This window comes from Schistocerca nitens, chromosome 2 (assembly GCF_023898315.1).
Source record: "Schistocerca nitens isolate TAMUIC-IGC-003100 chromosome 2, iqSchNite1.1, whole genome shotgun sequence".
Classification (NCBI taxonomy): Eukaryota; Metazoa; Arthropoda; class Insecta; order Orthoptera; family Acrididae; genus Schistocerca; species Schistocerca nitens.
The window spans coordinates 427,893,934-427,906,725 of NC_064615.1; the positions used below are offsets into that span (position 1 = coordinate 427,893,934).

The window sequence follows — 12,792 nt, forward strand, 5'->3', positions numbered from 1 at the left end:
CCGGTCGATTAGGGGACTTTCTCTACTCGTTGAGTGGGTGTTGTGTTCTCCTTGTAGCGTCTGCTACGAAGATCGTGCCAACCGACGATGTTGTTGTGTATGGTGGTGCAGTGCTGTGTGTGTGGTCTGTGTTATCAAATGAGTCGCAGATGTCAAACAGCTTCCGCTCCAACCGCCAGGAGCGCTGTTTTTAAACACGTTTTACGCTGTTCTGTATTGTTTATTCGTCGACATATGAAACTTTGTATGATTTTGTTTATTTCATTTATTTTATGTTTCGTTGGGTAACAGTCTCTTAGGGATACAGTGTCTGTTTCGCTTCTTACTGAGCTACACGAACGGCCAGAACATTTCACCTGCGAATTGAACGTTCGGATACGTTCTCAGATTAGAGAGTAACCGCTTGTCCAATCTGTTCAACCCCGACACCTTTACCAAAATAAAATTTTTTTTTCTTGAAACCTCCAGACTCAGTTTCCAACCGGTTTCTCATACACAAACAGCAGTTGACCGGCGTTGCCTGGTGAAACGTTGTTGTGATGCCTCGTGTAAAGAGGAGAAATGTGTACCATCACGTTTCCGACTTTGATAAAGGTCGGATACTAGCCTATCGCGATTGCTGTTTATCGTATCGCGACATTGCTGCTCGCGTTGATCGAGATCCAGTGACTGTTAGCAGAATATGGAATCCGTGGGTTCAGAAGGGTAAGACGGAACGCCGTGCTGGATCCCAACGGACTCGTAACACTAGCAGTGGAGATGACGATCATCTTATCCGCATGGCTGTAACGGATCGCGCAGCCACGCCTCGATCCCTGAGTCAACAGATGGGGCCGTTTGCAAGACAAAAACTATCTGCACGAACTGTTCGACGACGTTTGCAGCAGCATGGACTATCAGCTTGGAGACTATGGCTGCGGTTGCCCTTGACGCTGCATCACAGACAGGAGCGCCTGCGATAGTGTACTCAACGACGAACCTGGGTGCACGAATGGCAAAACGTCATTTTTTCGGATGACTCCAGGTTCTGTAAACAGATGACGTGGGGTGGCATTGGTTACACGTCTCGGTCACCTCTTGATCGCATTGACGGCACTTTGAACAGTGGACATTATATTTCAGCAGGATAATGCACGACCGCATGTTGCAGGTCCTGTTCGGGCCTTTCTGGATACAGAAAATGTTCGACTGCTGCCCTGGCCAGCACATTCTCCAGATCTCTCACCAATTGAAAACGTCTGGTCAATGGTGGCCGAGCAACTGGCTCGTCACAATACGCCAGTCACTACTCTTGATGAACTGTGGTATCGTGTTGAAGCTGCATGGGCAACTGTACCTGTACACGCCATCGAAGCTCTGTTTGACTCAATGCCCAGGCGTATCAAGGCCGTTATTACGGCCAGAGGTGGTTGTTCTGGGTACTGATTTCTCAGGATCTATGCACCCAAACTGCGTGTAAATGTAATCACATGTCAGTTCTAGTATAATATATTTGTCCAATGAATACCCGGTTATCATATGCATTTCTTCTTAGTGTAGAAATTTTAATGACCAGTAGTGTATCATGCAGAGACAGAGGCGCTAACCAGTGGACCATTCACCTCCGTTTTGGCCGAACAGCCAGACCTTATGATTCCCTCCAGTCGAAGCCCGTTTAGCTACACAGTAATTACGGCCGACTCGACAAAATTCATCCCCGTTGTGAGCCAGCTTGACCGTCGCTGTGCTGCAGAGGTACAAGACGTGGTCACAGATACATAGCACAAAAATTCGTACGAAAAGCTCAGATCGGAATTAATCCTGAGAGTCGCTGTGCCGCACGAAAAGCAGAGCAGACAGGCGCTGACGCAGGAAGATATCGGTTGATCGTAAGCCGTCGCAATATCTGCGTCATCTGCGGAGCTAAGTCGATACAATTACCTTTGCTGACAACTTGCTACGCACATTGTAGAGCAGCCGATAACCTACGCGTCAAGCCAAAACGATCGTGTCGTCGCAGACGGAAATGCCGTTGGACGCGTCGGCGGTGATGGCAGATCAGATTCAAGAGGTCATCGCATACGCACAAGTTAGTGCACTGATAGTGCGATGCAATAGAGCAACAGCAGCACCAACAGTCGAGCGCACGGAATTCGACTCGTTGGGGGCAAAAGTAGAAAAGCTGTGTACACAGATCGGCGCGCTACTGTCTCAGTGCGGCGCTTGGAATGGTAGAAGACGTAATCGCTGGAGATCTAGAAGCCTATCATGAACCAATGTTGCGTCGTCGAACACGGAATTCCCTTTATGCTGGTACCACCGCAGCTTCGGCGAACCGAACGAGGTGGCGCAGTGCTTACAAGGGAACCTCCCCATCGCACCCCCCTCTGATTTAGTTATAACTTGGCACAGTGGATATGCCTTGATAAACTGAACACAGATCAATTGAGAAAACAGGAAGAAGTTGTGTGGAACTGTGAAAAAATAAGCAAAATATACAAACTGAGTAGTCCATGGGACACATAGGCAACATCTAGGAGGACGTGAGCTCAGCAGTGCCGTGGTCCCGTGGTTAGCGTGAGCAGCTGCAGAAAAAGAAGTCCTTGGTTCAAGTCTTCCCTGTAGTGAAAATTTTACTTTCTTTATTTTTGCATAGTTATTATCTGTCCGTTCGTTCATTGACGTCTCTGTTAACTGTAATAAGTTTAGTGTCTGTGTTTTGCGACCGCATCGCAAAACCGTGCGATTAGTAGACGAAAGGACGTGCCTCTCCAATCGGAACCGAAAACATTTGATCGCAAGGTCATAGGTCAACCGATTCCTCCACAGGAAAACACATCTGGTATATTCTATACGACACTGGTGACGGCATGTGCATCACATGACAGGAATATGTTGTCGACCCACCTAACTTGTACACTTGGCGAATGGGTAAAAAGATTCTTCTACCTTGCCCGATTTAGGTTTTCTTGTGGATGTGATAATCACTCCCAAAAAAGTGATGAAAACATAAGAGTTTGTCACATAAACTGAAAATAAAAAATTAAAGTTTTCACTCGATGTAAGATTTGAACCAAGGACCTTTCGCTCCGCAACTGCTCACGTTATCACGAGACCACTGCGCTCCTGTGGTCCCTGTGTCCTTGATATTGCCTATCTTCCCATGAACTACTCAGTTTGCATATTTTGCTTATTTTTTCACAGTTCCACACAACTTCTTCCTGTTTTCTCAATTGATCTGTGTTCGGTTTTTCAAGGCCTATCCACTGTGCCAACTTATAACTAAATCTGAGGGGGGTGCGATGGGGAGGTTCCCTTGTTAGCATATCGGACTCATAATCGAGAGGATTACGGTTCAAACCCGCCGCCAGCCATCCAGATTCAGGAGAGCTTCTGTTAAGTTTGGAAGGTAGGAGGCGAGGTACTGGCAGAAGTAAAGCTGTGACGACGGGGCGTGAGTCGTTCTTGGGTAGCTCAGATGGTAGAGCACTTGCCCGCGAAAGGCAAAGGTCCCGAGATCGAGTCTAGGTCCGGCACACAGTTTTAATCTGCCAGGAAGTTTCATATCAGCGCACACTCCGGTGCAGAGTGAAAATCTCATTCTCAGATTCAGGTTTTCCGTGATTACCCTAAATCACTCGAGACCAGTGCCGGGATGGTTTCTCTGAAAGGGAACGGATGATTTCCCTCCACATTCTTGACATAACCTGAGCTTGTGCTCCGTTTCTAATGACCTCGATGTCGACGGGTCGTTGAATCGAATATTCCTTCCTTCCTTCTTAGGGTTGGTGAATGTACAGCACCGTATTCGCACCCAAACACCCGCGGCAGCCGGTAACAGGCGCAAGCGACCGCCTAACAAAGCCGCGGCGCTTGTTTGTGAGCGCTAAGACGTCCGATCAGAAGCATTTAACATACATTGGCCCAGACTTTAGCATCCTGCCAAGGACTTCAGTCCACCACTGTAACCCGCTGACTGCATTCCTTTTATATGATACGAGCAACTCATTCATCTCTGCGTATGGAACTTAGAGTTTAAGTTGCTACTACGGCGGAGGTTCGAGTCCTTCCTCGGGCATGGGTGTGTGTGTTTGTCCTTAGGATAATTTAGGTAAAGTAGTGTGTAAGCTTAGGGACTGATGACCTTAGCAGTTAGGTAAGATTTCACAGACTTTTTTTTTCTACTACGGCGTCCATTTACATGGTATTTTACCGTTGCCGCCTTTACGGAGTCTATTATAGGGGCTAACCTTGTGGCCCAGTACTACCTTTTATCTACTGGTAGACAGCGTTACCGGAGTGACCGCAGCGGATTTTCACCACGCGACAAATCGGTGCATAGTGCCAAGCTAATGTCGGTATTTGACGAGGTCCACGCTGCACTACTGGCCGAATATACGACCTTGACTGAGCCACCAGGAGCAGTTACGCAACTGGCGCACAACACGGCACACCGTATTGAAACTACAGATGGTCCACTGGAATCTCGTAGACCCAGGAGACTGGCACCTGATCGTTTGGCCTTCGCTAAAGCGGAATTCCATGCAGTGCTTGAGGAGGGCGTAATCTGACCACCAAGTAACCCGTGGTCGCCTGCGCTGCACCTTGTTACAAGGAGCTTGGCGTCCGTGCGGCGACTATCACGCACTCAAAGCAAGAACTCTGCGTGATCGATACCCCGTGCCTTTCTTGCGTGCACGTCGCAAAAATATTCAGTGTTTAGGACTGATCTAGGCATATCCACAGATACATGTGGCAGAAGAGGTCATTCCCAAGACAGCGATAATCACTGCATTTAGACTCTTTGAGAACGAACTTGTGACATTTGGGTTACGGAATGCTGCACAAACCTGGCAGAGGTTTATTCACTTTCTTCTACGAAGACTCCCGTTTTGCTTCGCATACCTGGGTGACATACTCGTGTTTTGTGCCACGAGGGAGCAACATCACGAACATCTGCAAGAAGTGTTGAAGTGTCTAGAGCAATCTGGCATGGTGTTGAATGCGGCCAAGTGTGTGTTTAGACGGCCTAAGGTGACGTTCCTAGGCCATGATATTTCATCTACAGGCTCCCTACCACCAACTGAGAAGGTCGAAGCAATCTTCCAGGTAGCACGACCGACGACAGTCAATGAGTCACTCCAGTTTTTGGGCATGCTAAACTGTTGCCGCTGACACTTAACCCGCCCGGCGGAACTGCAAGAGCCATTGAATGCAACACTTCCCTACCGCTTGGTTCGAGGCTACACTCCGGTGCAATGAACGGAAACCGTGTGCTCCTCTTTCGAGGCCGCGGAAAACAGCAGAACAAACGGAACACTGCTCACGCATTCTGAGCTGGATGCACCTTTGGCGTTAGTGGAGCGAGTGAAACGAGTGTCGGCACGGTACTGCAGCAAAGGTCAGAAGATTCGTGGCAACCGCTCGCATATTTTTCCCGTAAACTGTCGCCGTCTCAGTGTAAGTGGAGTGCATACGACCTGTAACTCCTGGCCATGAGTGAGGCAGTTAAATACTTCCGTACACAAACAAAAGCGAGGACGTACACGATACACACGGATCACAAACCACTGATCTACGCATTCAAAAGGAATAGAGTCAGTTGCTCTCCTGGCCAGTTCAACCATTCAGAGTTTACATCGATAATATAGTAGCTGCGCGCGGTAATTAAACAAACTTATACTAAGGACAACACACTCACCAATGTGCGAGGTAGGACTCGAACCTCCGGCGGGAGGGGCCACACAGTCAGCTGACTGTCCCTCAGACGTCACCAATGTAGTGAGGCCTATTGACTTTTCGGAACTGGTGCGTGCTCAAAAGGACGACCAAGAGCACCAAAGGTTCGTCGACGATGCAACGTCCGCATTGGAGCTACAACTCGTCGACGTTCCCGGGAAAGATGCCGGACTATAATGTAACGTCTCCCGAGGGAGAGCTCGCCCTTTTCTCTCGTCCGCTTTCGGAAGAGAAGCCTTCGTCAGTGTCCACACTAAGTCCCCCTGGAGCCCGCCCCACCTTCCGGCTCGTGTCACAGCGCTTCGTTAGTCCAGATATGGTGAGCGACTACCGAGTGTGGACGCGGCCATGCCTTCAGTTCCATGCGTTGCAACGTGTCCCGCCACGTGTACGCGCCAGTGGGTGATTTTCTAGACGCAACCTCTCGTTTCGCCCATGTACATTTTGCCGATTTGGGTCCGCTTTCTCCGTCGAACGGCCAGCTACATGTCCTTACAGCGCTAGCCGGGGACAACACCTGAGGACAACATTACTGCAGAAACCGTAGCCTCTGCCTTCACGTCAACTTGGCTAGTTAGGTTTGGCTGACGGCTCCACATAACTACCGATCGAGGCAGGCAATTTAAGTGGGAACTGTTCTCCCAGCTGGATAGATGCCGCAGATATACAAATCATAAAAGCACTAGCTACCAGTCCGGTAGTAACGGAATGGTCGCGAGATGGCACCGTTCCCAGAAGGCTGTGCTCAAATGCCGATGGCAAATACTGATCTTCCGCCCTTCCGATCGTTCTCCCGGGCCTAAGAACGACATATAAGCAAGATTTTGATACCTCAACTGCGGACTACGGTGAATCACTGCGTCTTCATACTACCTCCCTCCCGCCACCCCCCACCCCCTCCAGCCTCCAGACACGGTTCGCCAACCACTTACGTGCCCAACGACTAGGAATGCTGCACGCATATAATGTTTCGAACGGACTCTGTTAACCTACCGCTGCAACCGCCGTACACGAGGACGAATCATACCCTACGACGTACCACTTAGACATTGAATATTTTGATAACCAGAAGACCTATGACTGTTGCTAAAAACGTGTTACGCCAGCATGCGTTTCCAGTGACTAGCCGCTGCGTCTGCCACTAAGACTGACCTACACGCACGATCAGCAACTTTCACCTGCGAGTTAAACGTTCGGATTCGTGCTCAATTTAGAGAGTAACCGCTTGTCCAATCTGTTCAACAGACACTGATACCGAAATAGAGAATTTTGTTCCGTGAGACCTGCAGACTAGGTATTTTGCTCAGGCCCAGCAAAGATCGGCTAGCTCAAATCCTACTAAGCCCGATATCCTTGTCGTCACTGACGCCTAAGTTGCCTAAATATCGTCGCATAGAAGGACTCGCACGCCTGCAGTGGAATCACACACTACAAAGAAACAGTACTACTGCTGTGTGAAGTTTGTAAATTACACACATTAAAAAAAGTTTTGCATCACCTCGGTTCCCAGAACTCCTGAAGATAGACGTTGACTGTGCGTATTGTATCATAGGCACAGTCACTTTTACTGTTCAGAGACGTCACTAAAACCGCCAAAGATTTAAACAACCATGCATGAGCAGCGCGTATTAGACGGAGGGGGTCCGACAGCCGATCAGTTCCAGCCATTCCGTCAGTAAGGAGTTACACGGCTTCTGTCCTCTGTAGTTCAACCATGCCCAGACAGTCAGTACCGTGGTTTGATCGCGTGTGCATTGTTAGTTTGTGCCAGGAAGGGCTCTCAACAAGGGAAGTGGCCAGGCGTCTCGGAGTGAACCAAAGCGGTGTTGTTCGGACATGGAGGAGATACAGAGAGACAGGACCTGTCGATGACATGCCTCGCTAAGGCCGCCCAAGGGCTACTACAGCAGTGGATGACCGCTACCTACTGATTATGGCTCGGAGGAACCCTGACACCAATGCCACCATGTTGAATAATGCTTTTCGTGCAGCCACAGGACGTCGTGTTATGACTCAAACTTTGCGCAATAGGCTGCATGATGAGGAACTTCACTTCCCACGCCCATGACGAGGTCCATCTTTGCAAACATGGCACCATGCAGCGTGGTACAGATGGGCCCAACAACATGCCGAATGGACCGCTCAGGATTGGCATCACGTTCCTTTCACCGATGAGTGTCGCATATGCCTTCAACCAGACAGTCGTCGGAGACGTGTTTGGAGGCAATCCCGCCAGGCTGAACGCATTAGGCACACTGTCCATCGAGTGCAGCAAGGTGGAGGTTCCCTGCTGTTTTGGGTTGGTATTATGCGGGGCCGACATACGCCCCTGGTGGTCGTGGAAGGCGCCGTAACGGCTGTACAATAGTGCAACCATATCGATAGCATGTAAGCGAGACATTCGTCTTCATGGACGACAATTCGTGCCCCCATCGTGCACATCTTGTAAATGTCTTCCTTCAGGATTACGACATTGCTCGACTAGAGTGGCCAGCATGTCCTCCAGACATGAACCGTATCGAACATGCCTGGGATAGATTGAAAAGGGCTGTTTAACGACGACGTGACCTACCGACCACTCTGAAAGATCTACGCCGAATCGCCGTTGGGGAGTGGGACAATCTGTACCAACTGTGCCTTGATGAGCTTGGGGATAGTATGCCATGACGAATACAGGCATGCATCAATGCAAGAGGACTTGCTACTGGGTATTAGAGGTACCAGTGTGTACAACAATCGGGACCACCACCTCTGAATGTCTCGCTGTATGGTGGTACAACATGCAATGCGTGGTTTACATGAGCAATAAAAAGGGTGGAAATGATGTTTATGTTCATCTCTATTCCATTATCCTGTACAGGTTCCGGAACTCTCGGAACCGAGGTGATGCAAAACTTTTCCTAATGTGTGTATTTAGTTGAAATAAATTGGTTTCTTCCCAGATTGAAAGGAACAGAGGCTCAAACTTTTCCGATAAAGAAATTCTTCAATTCGTTCTTATATATCTCTCATTTGACTACCATTTTACTACGTATTTATTATTGTATATAATTTTTATTATTATACACGTATTTCTAATTTAGTCATGATGTTCTCCGTTTTTGCAGCTGTTCGAAAGGACAATTGACCAGTACAACAAGCTACGGAAGCGGAAGGCTTTTCTGGACCAGTTCCGTAAGGAGAAGATCTTCAAAGAGAACCTGGACGAGCTGGACGACGCGCGGGCAGTGGTGGAGGACCTGGCCGCCGACTACCAGCAGGCGACGGCGGCCGGCTATCCCACGTGGCGGCAGCAGCGGGAGCTGAGCCGGCGCGCCGAGGCGGAGGCGCAGCAGGCGCAGCAGGCGCAGCGGAGCGCCGACGACGGGGCCGAGGCGTTCGAGTAGGCGAGACTGCCGCTCCTTCTGAGAGCGCGCGGGGAAATCGCAGCAGTCAGATGTTCAGACAAAATTCCTGTCCTAGCAGTGCTTGATTCGCTTTGGTGTAGTGTCGTATGCTGAACGTCAGGGAGAGCAGATATGTGACTTGTGTGAAATCTTTGTTCAAAATTCTCATGCTAGCCCAATTCAATTGGGTACACTCTGGTGTGGGGTTTCAGTGTTATGACCATAATTCTGGATATGCTCTGCTACAAATTACTAGCTTTCATTATTAGCCAACAGAACATAAATAAGTGCCCTCTGAAAAAACTTACGAAGCTTCAGACGACTGAAAAAGTCACCCTATTCTAAATGCAACCTTTTTTCTGCCAACATTGAAATTAGAAATTTTTGTGTGATACAAAGTATTTATGAGTGTTATACTCAACATGAGTTTTTTACGTAGATGTTATCATTAAATTTTTTACACGTTTCACATTACCTAAATGAACAGATATACATAGTGATTTTATTTTTCGGAATTATCATTCATTACGTTTGTTTTGTTCACAGAGTTCACATACCAGCTAGGTAAAGTATTTCAAGTATGTTGCTTCGACTAGCATACTTTAACAGTTTGATACAGTTTTTTTGTGGCACTTTAGAGACGAGGAATTAGTTTTTTATACTTAATTTTTTCCTTGTGTATCTAGCTCGATCAACTAAAGTGAGTTCCTACTGATACAAAACTATATTTCCGAAATAAATTTTCGTACAACGAGGTATAACGCGAATATGTTGTATTGTCCCAGTCAGTCACAGCTCGGCGCACCAACCAGGACCAAGCAGGAAGCTAAAATATTGAAAAAGTTCCGTTTATTCTTACTGTGTACGTATCTTTTATCAGTCAACTACTTTCCATAGTTTGCGGAAATCTATAGACGCTATTCGTCCTGAAACCTCTTTCACCGCAACGTTAACACGGTGCACTGCTGCCTTCTTCGGGACGATCACACTTCACTTGGTCAAGCAAGACATACTTTTCTTTCTGTGTATGATATACATTTATTTCTTTCTGTGTATGACGATAAGTAGCAGAATATAATAACATAATAACAGCAACACTAGACTGTTGTTCTATTGAAAGAGCAAACTATGCGACAATGGTTAACTACATCAGACATGATTCAGAGTGTGTGTGTGTGTGTGTGTGTGTGTGTGTGTGTGTGTGTGCGTGTGTGTTCTTCATCTTGGGCACAGGATACCTGCAACTCTTATTAGCGGCTCCTGTTACATAAAACACATTTTCTATGTCACGACCAACTTCGACAGCTGCGTCATGATAAACTGACCAGGAATTATTTAATCCATTATCTATCTTGCTGCGAATAATTTGAGTGCTCTGGACGCACTGTGTCACTGTGTCCAGTTCGCATCCCACGAAAACTAACTGACGATTCCCGGAAGGCAAAAGCACGCATCAGTAGCAAGAGGCGCTACAGTTAACTGAGTATGCAGTCGAATATATAATTAAATTCGCACAGGACTAATAAACATCAGAACAACGAGAAGGTGACGATTAACTGTACTACATAAGTCATCAACTATTACCTAAAATTTTCAACTAGTGTCATTAGCAAGTGATGCAACGAATATCGCTCACCAAAGACGGAATAAGTCAGCGTCTGCGATGAGAAATAAATTCCCTTGGTAACCATTTGCTTGATTTTAAAAAATCAAAACATAAATTCTTGGGTTATAAGGGCCGTTTGAGGGAACGGAGGAATGTCCTCAGATACTAAAGTTTGAACTCCAGTATAAAATGTAGAATTCTGCGGGTTCAATATAAGTCAAAATAGGTCCTGATATAAACAAAAATGACATTCAGCCTTACTTACAGATGTGAAAATTATGTTCATACTGGAATGGCAGTGAAAGGGAATAGGTGAACGAAATTTGAGCGTCACCTCGTGACCAAACCGAGTATAAAATATTGTTCAAAAAGATCAGTATCAATCATCTCACTGACACATTATTTTTTGTTTTAATAAAACTCCTAAAAACATGCGAGTTGCATTTATTTTAACTTTAATTAATGCTTGCCGTTTTAAAAATAAGATTGCCCTAGATTGAAAACTAAAATATGATATTAAAGTTCAGTAAACGCTAAACTTTGTTCCGTTTTTTAGCCAATATCTGATACCGTTCAGGGGTAATGATCTCGGAAAATTGATAAACTGTTGGATTAGTCGATATCTCATATAGTATCTCGATAAGAAAATCATGTCCAACTCCATCTAAATCAACTACTACACAGCGCCTAGAAATAGGAACTACTAATCAAATAATATCATTTAAAGTGTCGCATATATCGGGATAAAGGATTTAGTTTACAAGACCTTCGTCTATGAAATGTTTTAATGAGTGAGGTAGTGTAATGCTAAGACACTGGACTCACATTCGGTTAAACGGTGATTCAAATCCTGGCCGTCCAGATCTAGGTTTTCTGTGATTTTCCTAAATCGGTTAAGGCAAATTCTGGGATGGTTCCTTTAAAAATGGTTCTGCCAGTTTCCTTCCCCAAAGCAAACTTGCTCTCAGTGTCTAATGTCGGTCTCGTCAGGATATTACATCCTATATTTCTTTTATTCTTCTATAAAATATTGCATGCTGTCTTCTTTTGGTGACTGCATGTAGTTGTGTAAGTGCCCATATTAAAATGCAAAAAGGTTGTAACAAGTCTGGGGAAAAAAAGAAAAAAAAACAGATGCGGATAGATCTTCAATAATCGACCAAGAAAAAATACATTATTCTTGTGTCACACCGTTATGTGGACGATAGTGGTTAATATTCATGGCGACCTCATTTACGGTATGGAGCTACATTATATTTCGGATATAAAATTATAAAATACTTGCAAGGATTATTATGAAGTTATAATGCAAAGGAGTTCTTATTCAAGTCACAAAAATATCCATGAATAACATTTTACCTTTCAGCGACCAAATAATTTAGGATAATCAACGTCGGACCTATTGACTTTATCTAACGAACTTCAAAGAGGATGTAACTGTCCACGTGATATTCGGAGAGTCTACACATAACAAGAGAAATATTGCACCAAAAATTGTAGTGAATAATTATTCTGCTTCTGATGTCGGTGTTGATTAAAGCTTTACATTTACATATTCATTTAGTGACACGTTTGGGATAGGAAATTAGTTTAAAAAAATATTTTGCATTCATGATTATTCTTTTATATATAAAATTGTCAATGTGAATACAAATTAAATAATTTTTATACGAATTGCTTGAGAGCATTAGCTTTACTGTTCACACTCTTCATCTTCCAATTGCCCATCAGCTTATCACGTTCTTTTCGTGTTCTGTCCCTTGGGATCCACTTCTTAGAAGGTTTGAACGATTTCAGTGAATGCTGAGCGATGTCCGATAACATTAAGACTCATGGCAAATCATAACCAATTCAGTAGGTTTACTATATTATTAATTATACTTTTCTGAATGAAATATTTATTCTCCTGAAAATTCTTAATTCCATCCGCAAGGGAAACTGGACAACATCAAACGCAAATACCAAACATCTACAGCAAAATAAACATATTAGAATAATATTTGACTTAAGTAATTACATTTATAAATTTACATGAGACAGTTTACAGGAGAGTGAATTACACAGTGCAGTTAGTACATTACA

At 45.4% G+C, this 12,792-nt stretch overlaps 2 protein-coding genes across 2 annotated transcripts in view; one reads left to right on the forward strand and one right to left on the reverse strand.

Moving 5' to 3' along the window:
* The window catches only part of LOC126235064 (tubulin gamma-1 chain-like), an 84,432-nt gene extending 75,328 nt beyond the window's left edge, over positions 1-9,104 (forward strand). The window contains exon 10 of the mRNA XM_049943799.1: positions 8,826-9,104. Within this exon, the coding sequence (XP_049799756.1) occupies positions 8,826-9,104 (279 nt within the window). The remainder of the gene's footprint in view (positions 1-8,825) is intronic.
* Positions 9,105-9,893: 789 nt separating this feature from the next.
* Positions 9,894-12,792, reverse strand: part of LOC126235066 (sodium-dependent nutrient amino acid transporter 1-like) — a 106,703-nt gene continuing 103,804 nt past the window's right edge. The window contains exon 13 of the mRNA XM_049943800.1: positions 9,894-9,930. Within this exon, the coding sequence (XP_049799757.1) occupies positions 9,894-9,930 (37 nt within the window). The remainder of the gene's footprint in view (positions 9,931-12,792) is intronic.